Source organism: Bos grunniens, chromosome 3 (assembly GCF_055505025.1).
Source record: "Bos grunniens cultivar Pamir isolate PY7600 chromosome 3, Bosgru_T2T1.0, whole genome shotgun sequence".
In the NCBI taxonomy this organism is placed as follows: Eukaryota; Metazoa; Chordata; class Mammalia; order Artiodactyla; family Bovidae; genus Bos; species Bos grunniens.
The window spans coordinates 86,750,141-86,771,624 of record NC_141167.1 but is presented as its reverse complement, the minus strand read 5'-3'; the positions used below and the strand labels follow the sequence as shown (position 1 = coordinate 86,771,624).

The following is a 21,484-nucleotide window of genomic DNA, read 5'->3' as shown; positions in this document are numbered from 1 at the left end:
AGGTTTTAAATGCTTTCACACCATAATCATTCCTATTTCTCTTACAAAGGAGGAAATAGAATCAGGGAATAAGATAAGGCAGGACAGTTTAAGAAGCCATATCTTTAGACTCCTAAGTTGAAGACTCACTCTACTACCTTTGGGATGCCAAAATTTCATTTTTTAATTAATTTATTTCTTTTTTTTTTGTTGAAAGACTTATGGGATCTTAGTTCCCCAACCAAGGATCAAACCTGAGCCCCTTGTAGTGGAAGCATAAAGTCTTAACCACTGGACATCCAGGGAAGTCCTATGAAAATTACATCTCAACTCTCCCACCTCATGCCTCAGAACAGATGCAGCTAACTGGTTGCGGTACTTACGCTCCCATTAAGCCTGAGAGGCATCCCATTAATCTTGAGAGTTTTTTTTTTTTTCCTGAAACAGCGCTCTAAACAGCCACTGTAGTGGACTAGAATCATACCAGTGAAATCTTATTTGTTAACCCTGTACCACTCCTTACTTCTCCCGCCATTCCCTAATTGGTCTTTGTGAAGAACAAAATGCAATACTTGCTCTTGAAGCCTGTTAAAATAAGATACCATAGGAGAAGCTGGAGTGGTTTAGAAAAGAGAGGTAGTAGCGCAATAATATTGAGAAGCAAAAAATTCAAGCCAAATAGAATATGTGATCTAAATGCTTTCTGAAAACTCTGCCAGACTGAGTTACTCTGTGCTGCACGTAGCTAGATCATATAAAAACCAAGCCTTCTTTCAGAGAAAGTCCACTTGAACCTTGTTATCAGGGAGTTCATTCACCAACTACCAAAAGGGTTTCCCAGGTGGTGCTAGTGGTAAAGAACCCACCCATCAATGCAGGAGACAAGAGACACAGATTTGATCCCTGGGTTGGGAAGATCCCTGGAGGAAATGGCAACCCACTCCAGGATTATTGCCTGGATAATCCCATGGAAAGAGGAGCCTGGTGGGATACACGGCTACAGTCCCATGGACAGAGAAACCTGGCAGGCTGTAGTCCAGGGGGTCGCAAAGGGTCAGGCACAACTGAAGTGACTTAGCATGCACCAACAAAAGCCTCCGAAGCTTTGAGGTTCTGAATCAAGAGGAAAATTGCAAACATTTTAGAAAGTAATCTGAATTTATCATGCAAGCGTGGTGGAGATGCAGCATGCTTTTAAATGAGATGGAAGGGCTTATGTCTGGATCTATAATAGTCAAGGTCCTTGTTGACACTCTAGAACTAGAGTCTAGATTTCACTTACTAGAGGAGTAACTTTGGTAGGCGCAGTCCGTAGTCAACCCAGTGGCACTAACTGCTTTTACTGCCACTGTGTAATTGATGCCGCATGTGATGCATCCCAGGAGGCAGTGGTTTTGATGGGTGTGACACTTTGACTGTCCCGTGTGTGACTGCAGAACCGTCACATAGGTTAGGGCCCCAGTCCCAACAGTCCAGCTCACGTTGATTACTGACTGAGTGACCTGAGTTACCGTCAGACTGGCTGAGCAGCACGGCGCTCAAATGGGGAAAAAGAAAAAATTGGGAATTTATTTCCACTAAGGGTTATTTGTGAAAAACAACCAAGCATGGTATTCTGTCTGTCTTTCAGTCAGTATCCTAGATTTCTCAAACCTTTAACTGTTAGTCAAAATATCCTTAATAACTATAAATGGAACATACTTTTAAAAATTGTGAATCACTGTATTGTGACTTATATGACATTGAACATCAACTATACTGCAATAAAAAGTTTTTAAAAACTTTAAAAATGTCCTTTTGTTAAGCAAAATCTCATTCTCTCTGATACATTATTTAACATCACTGTATATAGCAAGTACTTTCCCCGAGAACGAAGTTCACTAACTGGCTGTGGGTAATTAATGTGAGGTTCTCCCCAACTTTTTTCAGTATAAGAAAGAAATCCTTTGTTGTTCTTCAGCTTTAATGATTCCAGTTGCAAATTTCAATGCAATGGTTGCATTTACCTCTTCTCCTAATACGTATTATCACATTTGCAATAAAATGTGTTTTGCCTTTCTCATGCATTTCATAGTACATAGTTGATCAGTCAGTTCAGTCGCTCAGTTGCATCCAACTCTTTGCAACCCCAAGGACTTCAGTACACCAGGCCTCCCTGTTCATCACCAACTCCTGGACCTTGCTCAAACTCATGTCCATCGAGTTGGTGATGCTATCTGACCATTTCATCCTCTGTTGTCCCCTTCTCCTCCTGCCCTCAATCTTTCCCAGCATTAGGGTCTTTTTCAATGAGTCAGTTCTTTGCATCAGGTGGCCAAAGTATTGCAGTTTCAGCTTCAGCATCAGTCCTTCCAATGAATATTCAGGACTGATTTCCTTTAGGATTGACTGGTTTGATTTCCTGTCAGTCCAAGGGACTCTCAAGAGTCTCTCCAATACCACAGTTCAAAAGCATCAATTCTTCTGCACTCAGCTTTCTTTATAAGCCAACTCTCACATCCATACATGACTACTGGAAAAATCATAGCTTTGACTAGACAGACCTTTGTTGGCAAAGTAATGTTTCTGCTTTTTAATATGCTGTCTAGGTTGGTCATAGCTCTTCTTCCAAGGAACAAGAGTCTTCTAATTTCATGCCTGCAGTCACCATCTGCAGTGATTTTGGAGCCCCCCAAAATAAAGTCTGTCACTGTTTCCATCCCATCTATTTGCCATGAAGTGAAGGGACCAGATGCCATGGTCTTAGTTTTATGAATATTGAGTTTTAAGCCAACTTTTTCACTCTCCTCTTTCACTTCCATCAAGAGGCTCTTTAGTCCTTCGCTTTCTGCCATAAGGGTGGTGTCATCTGCGTATATGAGGTAATTGATATTTCTCCCGGCAATCTTGATTCCAGACTGTGCTTCATCCAGCCCGGCATTTTGTGTGATGTACTCTGCATATAAGCTAAAAAAGCAGAGTGGCAATATACAGCCTTGACATACTCCTTTTCCGATTTGTAACCCAGTCTATTGTTCCATGTCCATTTCTAACTGTTGCTTCTTGACCTGCATACAGATTTCTCAGGAGGCAGGTCAGGTAGTCTGGTATTTCCTATCTCTTGAAGAATTTTCCACAGTTTGTTGTGATTCACATATTCAAAGGCTTTGGCATAGTCAATAAAGCAGAAGTAGATGTTTTTCTGGAACTCTCTTGCTTTTTTGATGATCCAACAGATGTTGGCAATTTGATCTCTGGTTCCTCTGCCTTTTCTAAATCCAGCTTGAACATCTGGAAATTCTCAGTTCACGTACTGTTAAAGCCTGGCTTGGAGAATTTTGAGCATTATTTTGCTAGCATGTGAGATGAGTGCGATTGTGTGGTAGTTTGAACATTCTTTGGCATTTCCTTTCTTTGGGATTGGAATGAAAACTAACCTTTTCCAGTCCCGTGGAATCTCAGTCACTGCTGAGATTTCCAAATTTGCTGGCATATTGAGTGCAGCACTTTCACAGCATCATCATGAGCATCTGTAATTCCATCACTTCCACTAGCTTTGTTCATAGTGATGCTTCCTAAGGCTCAATTGACTTCACATTGCAGGAAGTCTGGCTCTAGGTGAATGATCACATGATTGCAGTTATCTGGGTCTTGAAGATCTTTTTTGTACAGTTCTTCTGTGTATTCTTGCCACCTCTTCTTAGTATCTTCTGCTTCTATTAGGTTCATACCATTTCTGTCCTTTATTGTGCCCATCTTTGCATGAAATGTTCCCTTGGTATCTCTAATTTTCTTGAAGAGATTTCTAGTCTTTCCCATTCTATTGTTTTCCTCTGTTTCCTTGCATTGATCACTGAGGAAGTCTTTCTTCTCTCTCCTTGCTATTCTTTGGAACTCTGCATTCAAATGGGCATATATTTCCTTTTCTCCTTTGCCTTTCACTTCTCTTTTCTCAGCTATTTGTAAGGCCTCCTCAGACAACCATTTTGCCTTTTTGCATTGTGATATAAAACATATCATAGTTGATATAAAACCTTATAACATGGTTTATATAAAAGCTTACAATATTCTTAGCCACCTAAGAGTACCACAATCAATTCTCAACTCTTCAAAGATCCATTATACAGCATATAGGATATCTGGAACCTTCCTGCATATTTGGCATTGTCCCTATTGGCCTTTTATGTTTCAACTTATCTGCTCCAAAGTGCCATCTATCGTTATATATAAGAGAAAATAAGACCCAAAGGCTTTAAGTAATTTGCTATATTTCATTCACTCAAATGTTATCAAGTAATAACAGCTTTCTTTTATCCAGCTCCTACCATGCAAGCAGGCACTATGCTAAGTGCTTTGCAGCATAAAAAATGTAATATTCACAACCACCCATTGAAGCCATTATCCTCTTCTACCAATTAGGAAACTGAAACTCAGAAAACCTTTTTAAGAGAAAGATTTGAAAGGCTGAACCAAAGAAATAAATGATAAGCCAGCTCATTTGGTCACTTGTTAGATGCTTTGGTAGATTGTGTCATGGGGGAATATGAAGTCAAAGAAATGTTTTTGCAGAGTCAGTGGATTCCTCCTTTGATGTTGGTGTATGAATATATTAGAGCCTTCAGATGATATTTATATGGAACCTGTGTTGAAAGTTTCCTAAGACTGGGGCTCTTTGAAAGGCTTCTCTGAGATTAATGTATTTCTACCACACTTAGGGTAAATCAAGTGATAAAGCTCATATCCTAAAACAATTCCTAACGACCCACTGGAACTAAGGTTCAAGTTGCAGTTGCTACATACCATTTCTTTCTTTTTTTAAATTATTTTTTATTGGAGTATAGTTGTTTTACAATGTTATGTTAGTTTCTACTCTTCTGCAAAGTGGATCAGCCATAGATATACACATATCCCCTCCATTTTGGACTTCCTTCCCATTCAGGTTCCCACAGTGCATTAAGTAGAGTTCCCTGACCTACACAGGAGGTTCTCATTAGTTGTCTATTTTATACTTAGTATCAGTAGTATATATGTCAGTCCCAATCTCCCAATTCCTCTCACTCATTTCCCCTTTCCCCCTTGGTATCTATACATTTTTTCTCTACGTCTGTGTCTCTGTTTGGGCTTTGCAAATAAGATCATTATACTATTTTTCTAGATTCCCCATGTAAATGATATTATACAATATTTACTTTTTTCTTTCTGACTTAGCTCTGTATGAACCCTCTAGGTCCATCCATGCCTCTTCAAATGACCCAATTCCATTCCTTTTTCTGGCTGACTAATATTCCATTGCATTCCATTGTATGTAGTTACATACCTGTCTCTAGAGGCACACTGTAGCTGGGCAGGCTCCGTCCTGCGGGTGTTTCAGCCACAGCAGTGACAGAGAACACTGAGCCACAGGGCAAGCCCCCCAGGATGCAGGACTCTCCGGTGCTGCTGCACTGGTGCAGCCCATTCTCTCCCTGGGCAGTCACCGTGTAAGTGGCCTCATCATTAGTGGATTGCCAGCGCACATTAATCATGGAAAAGTCATCCTTTGAAATGTTTTTGATTTCAGGACTGCAAGGAGCTAAGAGATTTTAGATTATGAACTGAAACAGAGTCAAGAAATATCACACGTGGCATTTGGTCTAAAACTTGTTTTCTCCCTTAAATGAGATGATTACTTTCAACCATACCTTGTGCTCAGGCCAAATTCCTAGGGCCTTTGTGTGGAAACCTTGCTGACATTGACAGATGGTATTAGATTCCCATAGTGTTGGGCTAACTGGAAAATGTTAAGGAGCCATTTGAACTCCAAAAGCAAAAGTAATTAAGACAAACATTTGCACCTTCATGGTGTGACTATAGGCAGGTGCCCCAAAGCTGCTGCTGCTGCTGCTAAGTTGCTTCAGTCGTGTCCAATTCTGTGCGATCCCATAGACGGCAGCCCACCAGGCTCCTCCGCCCATGGGATTTTCCAGGCAAGAGTACTAGAGTGGTTTGCCATTGCCTTCTCCGGCCCCAAAGTTAGGAGGATGTGAATGGCTGAGGTAATCACCAGCCAATCCTTCCACTCTCCCCAGGGTTTCCTGTTTCTTGCTGTCCTCTTTCCCTCTTCCACCTTCTCTTCTGCCTCTCCTTAGTAAGAGGGGCTCTCAGGATCCCTACCAAGAGTCATTAGTGGCAGTTAACCTTTTTACCATACTTGCTGAATGCCTTTCCTGAGGGACATAGAGGTGAGCCATCCAGACGTCGGTGAACAAAATCCTTGTTGTATCATACCTGTGGTTATGAATTGGGAAGTACATGACGTATTGCTGCCCCGGACTTCGCTGAAGGAATATACCGTGATGTTGTACTTGGTGTCACACTCTAGAGCAGAAAGCGTGCAAGCCGGAGCCGTGTCATTACACTCAACCACATTGAACCCATCCACAGCCTTTGTTTCATAAAGTTCGGCGCCTCGGACGGGAGACCAGACAATCTCGACTCTGTCACTGGACACCAGCACAGGGTTAATGTCACTAGGACAACAGGGAGCTGCAAGCAGGAGTAGAGAGAAGGACGTCAGTACAGGAGCCATGCTGTCAGAGGGGCATTGAGTCCCGGCGTCTCCGTGCCCAGGAGTCTCTGCAGTCACTGTAAGAGTCTCCTACAGGTCTGCCCAACAGTGATCCTGGCCTGACACCCACTACATAGAGGATAGCTTCTCTCTGCATGACATTCAAGGTTATAATAAGCGCTACCCTGTCGACACATCCAGCTGCTCCCCACACCCCCTGCCTCACCTGACTCCTTAATTCTCCACCCAACGTGCATGTTTTTTCCCGTTTTTCAGAGACTGTGTCCCTTCTACTGGAATGTGGGACCCTTCTCCTGACAAAATCATATTTAGTCTAACTTCTAGATCCTATCAGTCTTTCCAGACTCTAAACTAGATAAAACTAAGGGGTGGAGGAGAGGAGGAAGCCTTGCATTAGTACATTTTAGAAGAGCCCTACATTACCTCATGGACAAATTGTGACAAATGTCTAACTCATATGGGGTTTCTCTGGAATGCTCTTGCTCCACCAACATTCCATTCATCCTTAAAGATCCAGTTCAAAACCACTCCTTCTGGAAGGCCCTTGAGACCTTATTGATGGCCTCTGACTCCAAATTCCAAAGGCACCAATTATTTGATTCCCTCATCTGGATAAAAATGTATGTAATCCAGCTATAATTGTTATTTATATAGTTGTATTACTGTATTCTTATTTGTACATATAGTTAATTTTAAGTCTCTCACTCCATTCATTCTTTAAAAATCGAGCATCTCCCATATGCCAGTCACACTATGATATGCATTCAGGATGAAAAGATGAATGAGATATAATCCCTGCCCTGTAGAAGGCCCAAGTCTAGTGCAGGAGAATAATAGTAACAGCAATAAAGCTGCTAATAAAAATATTTGCACTGTACTTTTCTTATGTATAAAGACCCTTTCACATTCATGTACTCCTGATTATTTGTCCCATTTTGCAGTCGTGGATACTAAGGGACTTAACAAGGTAGACATCATTATTTCCACTTTACAAATGAGTTAGTGGTCAAGTTAGGACTCAAGCCCAGGTGTCCTACTCCAGAACTCTCTACACCATGAGGCATCTTTGCCATTGCACCTCTGTCTTCTGGGCTTAGAGAAAGAGTGAACTCTGAGACCTAAGGTTTGCCTCCCCTTCAGCATCCAGAACAGGGATGAACAATGAGTAGATCTGGATGGAGGGTTCAATTTTTCAGAGCAAGCTTGAATAGCAACAATCTTTCCTTTCTTCTTACTCCTAAACCTTGTATTCTTGTTAAGGTTGAGTCCACTTAGTCCAAATTCCCCAGGAAAGAACGTGAAAGAAGAGATTCACTTTCCATTCTTGGACTTAGAATGACTCCCAAATAGTCGAAGTCAAGGAGTGCAATGAGTGGTCCATTCTGCGACTGAATTTAGTGAACTCAGAACTCCCTTTACAAGCATCAAGCGCAACTCACCTGTGGTATAATTAAACACATCACCCAAAGGACTCTGCCCTGCCTTGTTATAGGCAAAAACACTAATAAAGTAAGTGAAGCCACACTCAGATAAGAAATTGCACTGGGTGAGGGAAGTGTTGCAATGTACTTCCAAGCCATCATCACTCTTCACGAAGGCCACGTAGTAATCACCCAGATCTACATTGGACCAAGCTACGGACAGGTGGCCAGGAGGATCTTCTTGGATCGCCACTCTTCCAGGTGCACAAGCAACTAGGAAATGATAAATAAAAAGGAGTCTGAGAGTACTACAAGAGATTTTCTTTGTGGCTTTGCATAGTAGCTGTTCACTAAATGTTAGTTCACATTCTCAAAACACACAAATATTTCTAAATTGAAGTGTAGACTCCCACATATGTATGTCTTTATCTCTTTGATAAGAATGAAAGAGGGCAGATATCTAAACACATATTCCAAACTATAGACATTCCCTGTTTATCTTAAAGAATAGCTCCTACCAGGCCTAGGTCTGTGAAGCATGATGTAAATAAGGGGCCGCACAGTTAGGGTTGTGATCAAACTGGATCTTAGAATATTTACAACTTTACAAATGCAAAAGAAAATAGACTGATTAGTGAAAGATTTGGAAGAGGAAACAGGCCTCTTAATTTTCAAAGTGATTTTCCAAAGCACAAGATCTCGTTTCACTATCAACATTACTCAGAATCATCAGAATGTTCAACTCTATGCTTTCATTTATTTATTTTTTTTTGAGGGTATTAAATCTTTTATTGATTACACATGATAATGGATGATACACAAGCTTCATTCCCATCTATAACTTTATCTGGTACCATAATTCAATTTAGATATATTGCATAGGATGTGCCAACAATCATTAATAACCAAAAAATAAATAAAAAAAACTCCATGACTTTGCATGGGTGACCCTTTTAATGGTGAACTCCAGGTCACAACACAGTAACTGTCAGTTCAACTACACCAAGGTTCTGAAGATAACAGCTTCTCCACCAAGCAGGTTGTAAATAAATTTCAAATGGAACCTGGCATCACCCTGAAGGAATTCTAACTTCACACTGTTGGGGTAGTTAACCAAAATGGCTTCAGAGTAGACTAACTTTACACAGCACATTAAAAAAAAAAAAAAGACATTTATTCAGCATCATGATCAGACTATTACATTTAGCAATCAACAGCATGGGTGCAAAAAAAAAATCTACATTAAAACCCTTTGTTGGAATGCTTTACACTTTCCACAGAACAGAAACTAAAATAACCTGTTATACAATTAGTCACAAGTACAGTCCTTGAGTTTTTTGCCCATACACATGAGTATTGTCTAAAACATGTCTTCTTTGTAGCAGCTAGGCCCTGCCACCACTGTGCTTGGCTGAGTTCACAAATCTGTTGTAACCTGTAGCTTCCCTGTCACTTCTCTGGCTCTCCTCTCCTGCTAAGCTTTGTTTCCTGGCAGTAATTAAAACCTTCTGCCACTGCCATAGCTACTGCTGCTGCTGGAGCCACCATAGCCACCTTGGTTTCGTGGTGTGGCAAAGTATTGGCCTCTACCACCATAGGGGCCAGAACTTCTGCCTCCAAAGTTTCCTCCTTTCATGGGTCCAAAATTTGAAGATTGATTGTTGTAATTGCCAAAATCATTGTAGCTTCCGCCACCTCCAAAATTGCTTCCGTCATTACCAAATCCATTATATCCATCCCCACTGCCACCATATCCACCACCACCACGGCTGCCACCAAAGCCACCTCGAACACTGAAGTTTCCTCCACGATCAAAGTTGTCATTCCCACCAAAACCACCTCCACGACCGCCACCAAAGTTTCCAGAACCACTTCGACCTCTCTGGCTGGATGAAGCACTAGCCATCTCTTGCTTAGACAGGGCTTTTCTCACTTCACAGTTGTGGCCATTCACAGTGTGGTATTTCTGAATGACAATCTTGTCTACGGAGTCATGGTCATCAAAGGTTACAAAAGCAAAGCCTCTCTTTTTGCCACTGCCTCAGTCAGTCATGATTTCAATTACTTCAATTTTCCCGTACTGTTCAAAATAATCTCTCAGGTGATGTTCTTCAGTGTCTTCTTTAATGCCACCAACAAAAATCTTTTTCACAGTTAAGTGGGCACCAGGTCTTTGAGAATCTTCTCTTGAGACGGCCCTCTTTGGTTCCACAACTCTTCCGTCCACCTTGTGTGGCCTTGCATTCATGGCTGCATCCACCTCCTCCACCGTGGCGTATGTGACAAACCTGAAGCCTCTGTAGCGCTTGGTGTTTGGATCCCTCATTACCACACAGTCTGTGAGCGTTCCCCATTGCTCAAAATGGCTCCTCAGGCTCTCATCGGTTGTTTCAAAGCTCAATCCTCCGATGAAGAGCTTCTGCAGCTGTTCGGGCTCTTTGGGAGACTCTGATTTAGACATGATGGCAGAGGAGGCGGGGAAGACTTCAACGATGCTTTCTCGGTGGGGTCCACGGGCCTATGCTTTCATTTAGAGTAGGCTTTTGCTTTCATTTGTTCTAGAGCATTCTGGAACATTGTCATGTAATTATTTGTTTCCCTAAGGTCAGCCACTTGGGCTTGCCAGCCCCACAGTGATCTCGCTCCTGTTTACTTACCGGTTTTCAAAGTCACTGCTGAAGTCGATCTGCTAGATCCGGCATCATTACTTGCTGAAACTGAAATCAGGTACTTGGTTCCACACTGGAGAGAGTAGATGATGCAGGAACTGAAAGTTGTACTGCAGCTCAGCCTAGAAGAGTCACTCAAAGCCATCACGGTATAGTTGAAAGCTCCTTCTGTCGGTGCCCACGAAACAGATGCCTTCAGAGCACCACTATCAAAAGAGACTTGAATGTTTGCAGGAGTACCTGGACCTACATTTTTGAGAAACAATTGATATTTTGCAGTAGACTCAAGAACCCAAGTAAGATTTGGCCTAGCAATATTGTGGAGCTTAGAGGATGAAGTACTCCAGTAACAGGATAATTGCAAGTATACAAAGCATGAAACTGGGATTCAGGGTACCTGAGAACTGGTAATATATCCACCATTGACTATGCAAACTCGTAACTAGCTATGACTTTGCCAGGTTATTTAATCTTTCTGTTATTTATTTTTTTAATGTGTAAAATTGATCTAATATCAGTCCCTAGCACATATAAGTGCTGAATAAACATATTTTGAGTTTTTTGCAATTAATTTATTTGGCTATGCCAGGTCTTAGCTGTGGTGTGTGGGATCTAGTTCCCTGACTGGGGATCGAACCTGGCCCCGCTGCATTGGGAACATGGAGTCTTAGCCACTGGACCACCAGGGAAGTCTCAATCAACATATTTTGAATATGTGAATGAGTAAACACACAATCTGATAAGTGATTGAAGTAATTAAATGAAATTATAAATATGACAGGCTAGGAGAGCCAAGTGGGTATGTCATTAAGATGTAGATAAAGCATTCTATTACAGATTGATAAAGTTAGATTAGCTTCAGCAGCATTTCTTCTTTACTTTTGATACATGCTAAGACATGTAAGAGCTTTTAGGTACCTGTTGTTAAAAGAAAAGCAGACTTCCTTTCATTCTAAACCAAAGGGAAGGAAGGAAAGTGTCAAGTGTGATGGCCACACAGGAAGTCAGTTTTTTTATTGTCTCCAAAACAATTTCCTCTACGTTCTTAAAAGTAGGCCTTCCTTTCCTCAGGGTCGTCCTCTTAAAAAAAAAAAGCTTGAGGAGTGTTCTCCTGGGCTGGGAAGGAGAAAAGTTGGCCTCAGTTCTCTGGAATCTGTGCTATAATAAGGCCCACCTCACAGACCTTCAGTTCAGTTCAGTTGCTCAGTCATGCCCAACTCTTTGCAACCCCATGGACTGCAGCACGCCAGGCCTCCCTGTCCATCACCAACTCCTGGAGTTTACTCAGACTCATGTCCATTGAGTTGGTGATGCCATCCAACCATCTCATCCACAAACCTTAGAGAACAGCTTATGTGCAGAGACTAGCACCCTTCAGACACATATGGTGGGGTTGGGGGTGTGGGGTTAAACAGGAAAGGCTCTGTGTGAGGAAACTGGGACTCAGCTCGTCCTCTGCAAGGCAGATACGAGCCATGTTTCTCCTGTAGGCCATCTTGACAGGCCCCTTCTTCTGCTATACAGTCAACTCATTTGCAGAGGCAGATCTACTCTGGGGTAATGCTGGGCCCAAGGCTGGTAGTGGTCATCTGCAGTATTTCAGGACAATCTGATTTTCCCACGTGGGGCACGGGAAGCACCAAAAAAACATGTGTCTAAGTCTTCATCCCTAGTACTCCAGAATGTGATCTCATTCGGAAATAAGTTCCTAGCAAATGTAATCAGTTGAGATCATTAGGTTGATCCTAACCCAATATGACTGATAACCTTATAAGAGAAATTTTGGGACGTCCCTGGTGGTCCAGTGGTTGAGAGTCCACCTGCCAATGTGAGGGGAAACAGGTTTGATCTCTGGACTGGGGAGACTCCACATGCTGTGGAGCAACTAAGCCTGAGCGCCACAACTACTGAAGCCCGTGTGCTCTAGAGCCCGTGCTCCACAATAAGAGAAGCCACTGCAGTGAGAAAGAGCCCACACTCTGTAGCAGACAATAGCCCCCACTTGCCACAACTGAAAAAAAAAAAAGCCTGCATGAAGCAACAAAGACCCAGAGCAACCAAAAATAAATAAATAGATAATTTTTTTTTTAAGATAAAATCTGGACACAGACATACACATACAGGGAGAATGCCATGTGAACACAAAGACAACCATCTACAAGCCAAGGAGAATGGCGTGAATTTCCTGACAGTGCTCAGAAGGAACCAATCCTGCCAATTCCTTGATTTCAGACTCCTATGCACTCCAGAGCCATGAGATAATAAACTTCTGTATCACCTAGTTTGTGGTACTTTGTTGTGGCAGTCCTAGCAAACTAATACAGAGTCTAGGTCTAAAGTATCTAAAACTTTTAAAACATAGGGAAACAAGTGAAGAGGAAGGCTTTGAGAGACCAGTCACCTTTAGGAGATGGCTCTCCCTGTTCCCCAGCCTGAAGTAGATGCTCCCCTGTGCCACCCCGTGCCTGTTAGTTAGTGTTAGTCACTCAGTCATGTCCGACTCTCTGCTACCCCATGGACTACAGCCCACCAAGCACCTCTATCCATGGAATTTCCCAGGCAAGAATACTGGAGTGGGTTGTCATTCCCTTCTCAAGGGAATCTTCCCAACCCAGGGGTCGAACCCAGGTCTTCTGCATTGCAGCCAGATTCTTTACCATCTGAGCCAACAAGGGAAGCCCCCCTGTGCCTGTGCATCTTTCCATCAAAGAACCTGTTATCCAGAAATGTAACCATTGATTTACACATTGGCCCCTCCTGGGACACAATTCTTTGGGTGTAGAAATCATGCCTTTTTTGATTTTGTATGTTCATCAGCTAACGATGCCCAGCATATAGCAGGCCCTCAATAAATGTCTATGGAAGGAAAGAATGAGTGAATGCCTCGGAAGAGGCCCAGGGAGACTGGTTTATCATAGACATCCTAACTCACCAGGGCCATCATGAATCACCTTAGGGTCACCTTGTTATAATTTCTCCCTAGAGAAGTATTATAAAAGGCAAACCCTTCTCCCTACATTTCAGCCTTGGCTCATAGACAAGGCAACTTTCACTGCCCCCCAAACTTAGGCACTGTTGGAGAGGACATTTCTGTTTTCTTTCCGCCTTTTCCTTGGACATCCTCAAGAGATGAAAGAGTTAATCTGATTGGTGAGTCTGGCATCTATTAGGCTTCATTGTGGACTTCCCTGGTGGCTCAGTGATAAAGAATCCATCTGTCAACGCAGGAAATGAGGGTTCAATCCCTGGGTCGGAAAGATCCCCTAGAGGAGGAAACAGCAACTCACTCTAGTATTCTTGCCTGGGAAGTCCCATGGACAGTAGTATTCTTGCCTGAGAAGTCCCCTGGACAGAGGAGATTGGATGGGCTACAGTTCATGAGGTTGCAAAAGAGTCAGACATGACTTGGAGACTCAACAACAGGCTTTATTGTCAGAGGATGGCTCACTCTGCCTCAAGAGAAGGAAAAATCTGCCCCCTTCCCTCTCTCTCCCTCTTATTCTTTGGGCTCATAGCTGCAGCTCAATTTGGGCTTCCAGTTATCATGCAGTCGGAGGCCCTGGTTGGGTCTCCCTGGGATAGTGATGGTAAGAACACACACCGTGCTCCAGCTTCTCGGCTTACAGCTGGAGGAGAGGTAGTGGGAAGCCCTGTGTTGGCCTCAGGCCTGTGGTGAGGGCTTGGGAAATATGTCTGAAATATCAATTCTCACCACATCAGGAAGTTTAAAATTCTCATCATAACAGGAAGTTTATTTTGCTTGCTGCTATGTCTCTAGGGTAGTACCACCTCAAAATTTGGACACACTCATTAAATGTCTGCTGAATAAATCCTTGTTCGGCCCAATTCTTTTTGTCTATACTCTTGGTCTAAACCTAGGAAGGGATGAGAGGTAACTGGACAACCTAACAAGAATTGTTTCCTGCTGTGTGATATTGAACATGTATGCTGAATCAGCTACGGGGCAGTGGGGGTGAGGCAGACATGGGGTTACCACGCTCTGTGTACTCTGAGCAGCATTTCTTTACACATGCAGAGAACATTGAAACTACTTGGGGGGAACTGCCAACGCACTATAAATAAGCTCATAATAAGTTTAAATATCTGCTGCCAGCTGCTCTGTACTTATCACTTATCGCTGCTCTCAGTGGCTGCAGTGCACAGCCCTTCTCATTAATCAAAAAGGAGAAAGTCTGGAGCTGAGCTGAGAAGTCCTTACTTGTTCTCTGATTGCAGGTGGAGTCATCCCCAGGGGTTCCATTGGCATTCCATGCATAGGCCTTTATGGTGTAGAGAGTCCCGGAGTCTAAACTGGTGAATGTCAAGGAGGTGTTGGTGGTATTCTCTTTCCATATTCTACCCAAGCCATTAGCTTGCATAATGGACACAGAGAATCCAATGGCCATATATACAGCTTCCCACTGCACAAGAATAGAGTCTGAACTTGGAGAGCTTACTTGTAGAATAGGTGCCGCCAGTACTGCAAAGACAAAAACATGTCCATTTGCATTATGAAAGTGAGATCAAGGATAATTCAAATTTAGGAATAGAAAATTTGAGCTTGATTATCCATATTATGAAAAAATTATTTGCTTTGCAATAGGATTCATGTCAGAGTTGTTATAATTGTTATTTAAATGTGTATTAATTCCAGATGACTCAGCAGATGACTCAGAGTGGCAGGTGGCGCTAGTGGTAGAGAACCTGCCTGCCAACGCAGGAGACATAAGAGATGTAGGTTCAATCCCTGGGTTGGAAAGATCTCCTGGAGGAGGATATGGCAACCCATTCCAGTATTCTTGTGTGGAGAATCCCATGGACAGAGGATCCTGGCAGGCTACAGTCCACAGGGTCACAAAGAGTCAGACACGACTGAAGAGACTTAGCACCCACACACAGCAGAGGAATAGGAACAGAAATTCTAATATTAGGCATACCTTCAACTGGAAGTTGGTAAGAAATTAGATAAAACCTCTTAATCATAAAATAAATTAATAAAAGAAATGACAATTTATACTACTTTAATGTGCACACAACCTTTCAGAAGTATGCCAAGGTATAACTTCATCAAACCAATGTAAGTCATGCTGATGATAAACTTGAACGGGTTTTATTTAAAATAAGTCAAAGAACAGCAAAATCACTTCTACGTGTTTATCATACCCCACGGTCTTCATAGATAACCGAGGTTAAAAACAGAAATCCCTTTTTCAGAGATTTTAAAGCAGGGATGCTTTTAACAATGCCCAAAAATGGGTTTTATTTTCCAAAGCATCTGGAATTTAAATACCACCTCCTCCACAGTTATTTGAATTAAAAAAAAAACTGTCACTTGGTGGCTTTCACTTCTGGGCCCTGAATCATCAGCACTTACAAGACAAAGAATTACATCATGCATTTGCAGCCTTAGTACAATTGATTCAGGTCACAAGCAATTGCTCAGTAGAGGATGAGCATCGAGCTACCTGTCTTTGCCTGTTTTGGAGGTGATGCTTGGCTTCTCCCCGCAGGACTGATGGATCTGATGGTGATCTGGTACAAGGTTGCAGCTTTCAGGCCAGTCACAGTGCCTGGGGAATTGGCCACCATGGTCTCAACGACAGTGTTCCCGTCTTTGGCCGTGAGGAGGTAACTGGTGGCCCCTGGCACTGTAGCCCATTCCACAGTGATACTGTTGCTGATTTTTGAATAAGCCTGATCAATAGTGGGTATTTCGGGAGCTAAAAGAAATTTTGAAGATGTACATTAGTTAGAGTACCTATAAGGATTACTTCTTTCATCATTTTACTCTTCAAACTAAGTCATTCTCATGCCATCCTTCAGACATAAACTTTGCCCTTATTTTCCCGATCAAGAAAAAAAAAGAAAGATGGGAAAAAAAAAAAAAAAGAGGGTAAAGCTACTACTTTTCAGAAGAGAGTCAGAAAGCTCAAAGTTCCCATTCAGGAATGGGATTTCAAAGAGGTTTTCCCCAGTTGCTTCTTTTTGTACTTTTAAAACAGTTAAGTAAGAATGGGGAATAATTTTGAGAAAGAACCCTGAGGGGAGGGAGAGAGTAAAGGAGGGACTTCACTCTGGAGGATTCTACTCCAACTTGTGAATCCCCAGCCTGCTTTGTCCCTAATCTTGCCTCCCTGCCCCACAGCTGTGCTCCACTGCCTTCAGTGATGGTCCACCTCCATCCCCCATCCCGCCACAGCTTTGACTTCCTTTCATGCACTTTGCACACTTCCCAAGTGGTATTTCACCTAATGGAAAAGGAGGGAGAATCAGGTTGTTTCATAATTGCTCCATTGTACTGTTTTAGTACTATCAGAATGTAACAATTTTAAGATTCTTCTATATAAAATATTAAAAATTAAACATTATTCTCTCCTTCTCTATCAAAATATCTGCCCCAGAATAAGAATGAGTTGCTGTGGTCCCTCCTCACCTGGACCTGGCCATGGTTTGCCAGGAGGCGATGAATGCTTATGTTATGAATTTACACTAGGCATTCCTATACTTTGGGAATGGGGTAGGAGATACAACATGGCAATCAGATTGATTACTCTGCAAAACTCCGCGGACACAAAAATGCTCTAGGTGTAGGAGGTCCAAGTGGAAGAAAAGGTCAAACCGAAATTGCTGGGTTTTATGTTTAATGAACTGCAATTGTGGGCTTCCCTGGTAAAGAATCTGCTTGCCAGTGCAGGAGATGCAGGTTCGATCCCTGATCCAGGAAAATTCCCTGGAGAAGGAAATGGCAACTCACTTCAGTATTCATGCTTGGGAAATCCTACGGACAGAGGAGGCTGGTGGGCTACCGTCCATGGGGTCGCAAAAGAATCCAACACAACTTAGCAACTAAACAACAACAACAACTGCATTTGCTGGGTAAGATCACTGTATGCCAAATTCAAAACTAAAGGGCAAAACAAAACTCTAGGGCAAAGAGGAGAAGGAGTAAATACAGTGTGAATGTGTGATTTGCCAGTATCAACTCCCTCCAGCAGACCCCCACCTGCCAAATCGCCTTGTGCATGACACAGACAACCTTCTCTTTCTGTCCCCAAGGCCAAGAGAGCTGGCTTTGGCAGCATCTCAGAAATAACCATGCTGCAAGAATGGACAAAGAGTCCACTGTGCACTGGCCAGACATTCCTTGAACATCACCCAGGACTGTCTCCTTCACCATCAAAAGAAAACTCTGATGGCTTATATATCCTTGGGAAAAGTTGCAGGGATTCATCTTAGCCATTTGCCAGCAGAAACTGACTCTGTAGGAAGCGCCTATGTCCCCGCCCCCCTGCAGGACAGAAAGCCCCCCAGGGGTCTCACATTCAATCCTCCTACACACTCATCCCTTTTCTGCGCCCCAGTTACTTGTCCTTGGCTAGTCCTTGGCCTTCTTTCCTCTGACTTTGTGGTATCTCTCAACCTCTGCTTCTTCCTTTGACCCCATTATTCATCTTATCTCCTGTTAGCCAGTCCTGCTCATTGCAATGGACTGATTTCCTGGACAACTGACAACCAAACCAGACGTTGTTGTGACAGTGCCTTCATGGAGTGGTTCATTTGAAAGGCATCTAAAAGGCTGGCATAACACAGACTATCTCCCCACAGGCCTGTCAAGGAGTCTGAGGACTCCACAAACTTTGTCCTATTGAATTAATCTGGGAGGGGCACAGTTGCCCAGCATAGTAGTACATAAAGCCAGTATCATGAAACACAGAGTTTCATGGCAAGAAAACAGAAAAGGATTTAGATTCCAGAATGCTAGGTTGGAGCCTTGGCTCTGCCATTTGCTTCTGTCTGTGAATGTGTACTGGAGAGGAGTATGGCAACCCACTCCAGTATTCTTGCCTGGAGAATCCCATGGACATAGGAGCCTGGCAGGCTACAGTCCACAAGGTCGCAAAGAGTCGGACACGACTGAAGCAACTGAGCATACATGCATCAACATGTACAAGTGACTTCACCTCTTCCAGTCTCAGTTTTCTGTCTTGAATATACAGAATACTAATAATTCCTACATCTTTGAGTTTACTTTGAAATGTAAAATGTCTGCATCTTAAGATAGTAAAGATTAAGTGAAATAGTGAATGTAAGGGCACATTGAAAGGGAGGGAGGGTTAGTGTGTGTGTGTGTGTGTGTGTATGAACCAGGGCTAGCAAATTTTGAGTTTGGAAAAGCCAGGCCTCATGGTACTGCCATGGGGGTGGGGGTTGCTACCAGAGGAGGTGGGATTCTGGAGGGTCTGGGATAGGCACAGGCTGGAGAGACAGAGTGCTTGTTTACACATGGCATCTAGAGCAGCATCTGACCAGTAATGGCAACGAAAAAAGATCAACATCCCTGTACTATGTTTCCCTTAAAAGATATGAGATTGAGTAGGACGTGTAAGTCTCCATAAATTAGCAGTGGTTCTTCACTCTTCCTTAGTTCTATATTTGGCCCACTTACTGCATTGATGAAAGAGAAAAATTTATTCCCTAGATTTGCAATCAACCAAAAGTGAAACCCTTTGAGTCTCAGCATTTGTGCATTCTACCAACTCAGAGATCTAAATTATCCCAGCTGGCCCCAGGGATCAGACACAGATAGGTAGCTGATGCCAAGAGCCCAGAGAAAATCAAAATACACACACACCAAATGAAATCTCCTATGCAGTATCAATAAAACATTTTGCATCTGTTGAAAAGACAGGATGAATCAGTTGACAGCATCATCAGTATCTCAGTCTGTCCCATTCCTTCTCTCAAATAGTGTGGAGAGTGGGGTTGAAAAGGGGCCCATTTTGAGGGCTCATTGTGTCTGGGTGTTCTGGGAGGACCCTCTAAGAGACAGCAGAGCTAGATTTCATCCATTTAAAGGCCACTTATTATTTTAAAAATTACTTCGTGTATATGGCCAAATAGTTCTTCTCACAGCTTCCTAGTCAGCACTGAAGGTGTCTTAACAATAAGTAAGAATAAAGCATGGCATAATAATTTTTAAAAACCTATTTTATAAGCACAGATCTTTATGGCTCAGTCATAAATCTCTATCACATATTTTAATTGCTTTATTTATACTTCCTTTTCTGTGGAATGAACAAAATAATAAATAAAAACTGTTCTTACTTGTACTGAATTGCTAAGAGAGTTTATTTGTGATATAATTGATATAATATGGTTTCTTCAGATAATCTAAATCTCTGAACATAAATTTCCATTCTAGGGACTTAAATTTCTAGAATGTATGAGCCAGGAGAAGCCCGTAGAGAAATAATCCTTGCCTTCAGTCATTTATTCAAGAAAAATGGTGATAAAATCTTCTAAAAGAAAGAATTTTTCTAGCTCTGGGTTATCATTATCTATATTTTATGGATGCAATATTAGAGGTATAAAATCTTTTTTACTAAAGTAGAGAATCTTGAAATTTTGATCAAAACTGTTTCTAGCTCTCTCCTCTAATTCCTTAGAAGACAAATAAGAAAACTTATATAAATTAGGCTCTTCACTATAATTTTTTTTTTGACTGGAATGATAACCATTGCAATATTTTCCTAATGGGTAACTATGTCTGAGAAAAATCTATGACTGCATGACTCTATACAGCTCAAGATGAATATCTTATGAGGATGTATCTTTAAAGTTTGATCAATGTATTTGTCTTACCAGTTACACTCACAATATGAGTACTCAAAAAATGTTGAATATTTTTCTTGGTATAGCCTTTCTATTTTAGGGCAGTATAAGAATTAATAGTGGAAATGAAAATGAAATATGGGTAGGGTAAACTTGCATTTCAGGGAATGTTACCTGTTTTTGTTGAAGCAACCTGAAAAGAAAAGTTTAGAAAGTTAGAACTATAAAGAAAAACACCATTTGAGGAAATATAAAACCTAAATCAGAGCAGTAATACACTTAGAACAACATGTTTATACATAATGTGAGCAATCTTCCAATCCATACACAGTAGCGATTTGCACAAACTATTTCCCCAATACTAAAATCTACCAGAAAGCAATCCCAAACAGAATTGAGAGGCTGGAGGCAGATCGTATTTCTATTTCATTTTTCTTCCTGAATCTGCCTACTGATTAATTCAGTAACTGCTGACAGATTTTTTAGAAACCTTTGTCTTTAAAACATAATGATATTCTTGTTTTCTTTTACTAGTAAATTGCATTAAATTTTAAACACACAAACATATACAATCTTGGTATGGTCCCAAAGTATCTTGATTTCTATTTCTCCACCCCCAAAGCCTTCAAAAAAAGAGAAAGATATTGAATGTATCTTCCCCCCCCCTAAATAGTTGCAGGTAGGTCAGAATGGTGAACTCACCATTTTAAGGCAGATAAGACTGAAGCCAACCACAGATAAAAATTTCACCCGTGCACCAGCCATCCTGTTGGACTGAGCACTCACATGGCACACAACGAAGTGGGCAAGGTCCTCCTTGGTCTCCAGGTGGGCAGCACTTCTGGTTGCTGGGATGTGGGGCCGCAAGGCTGGAAACAGACCCTGGGAAGTAGCTCCTCCCCTTCTGTGTGGAGCTGACCTGTAACTAGGGGCACCTGGAGACTGGCAGGTACAGGTATTGCAAAGGCTGAAAAAAAGAAGAGAGTGGAAGTAAGCCATGCCAAGCGGGCCAAAAGGCTACTGTAACTGGGTGTAGAATGCTCTCCTTTTCTATTCAAATTTTTTTCTAAATATAAATTTAACAAAGCTGTATAGAAATTATTGACATAGTGGAATGACTATTTTAAACTTGGGGATTCTGACCAGTTTTAATTTCTTCTTTGTCACCTTTATTTGTTATTCTTTCTGTTGTTTCAATGCAAAGTGATCAGTTCTGCTGTGGGCTGGTCCTGGGGGAACTGGGGAGATGTTGTTTA

The 21,484-nt window shown here is 42.0% G+C and overlaps 1 protein-coding gene and 1 pseudogene across 1 annotated transcript in view; both read right to left on the bottom strand.

Moving 5' to 3' along the window:
- The window catches only part of FNDC7 (fibronectin type III domain containing 7), a 33,152-nt gene extending 11,925 nt beyond the window's left edge, over positions 1-21,227 (bottom strand). The window contains exons 1-9 of the mRNA XM_086391544.1: positions 20,931-21,227; positions 20,403-20,421; positions 16,082-16,336; positions 14,836-15,096; positions 10,605-10,862; positions 7,966-8,220; positions 6,226-6,483; positions 5,276-5,530; positions 1,262-1,516 (exon numbers count right to left, since the gene is read on the bottom strand). Of these exons, the coding sequence (XP_086247670.1) occupies positions 1,262-1,516; positions 5,276-5,530; positions 6,226-6,483; positions 7,966-8,220; positions 10,605-10,862; positions 14,836-15,096; positions 16,082-16,336; positions 20,403-20,421; positions 20,931-21,227 (2,113 nt within the window). The remainder of the gene's footprint in view (positions 1-1,261; positions 1,517-5,275; positions 5,531-6,225; positions 6,484-7,965; positions 8,221-10,604; positions 10,863-14,835; positions 15,097-16,081; positions 16,337-20,402; positions 20,422-20,930) is intronic.
- Positions 9,195-10,423, bottom strand: LOC147375959 (heterogeneous nuclear ribonucleoprotein A1-like; annotated as a pseudogene).
- Positions 21,228-21,484: the final 257 nt, after the last annotated feature.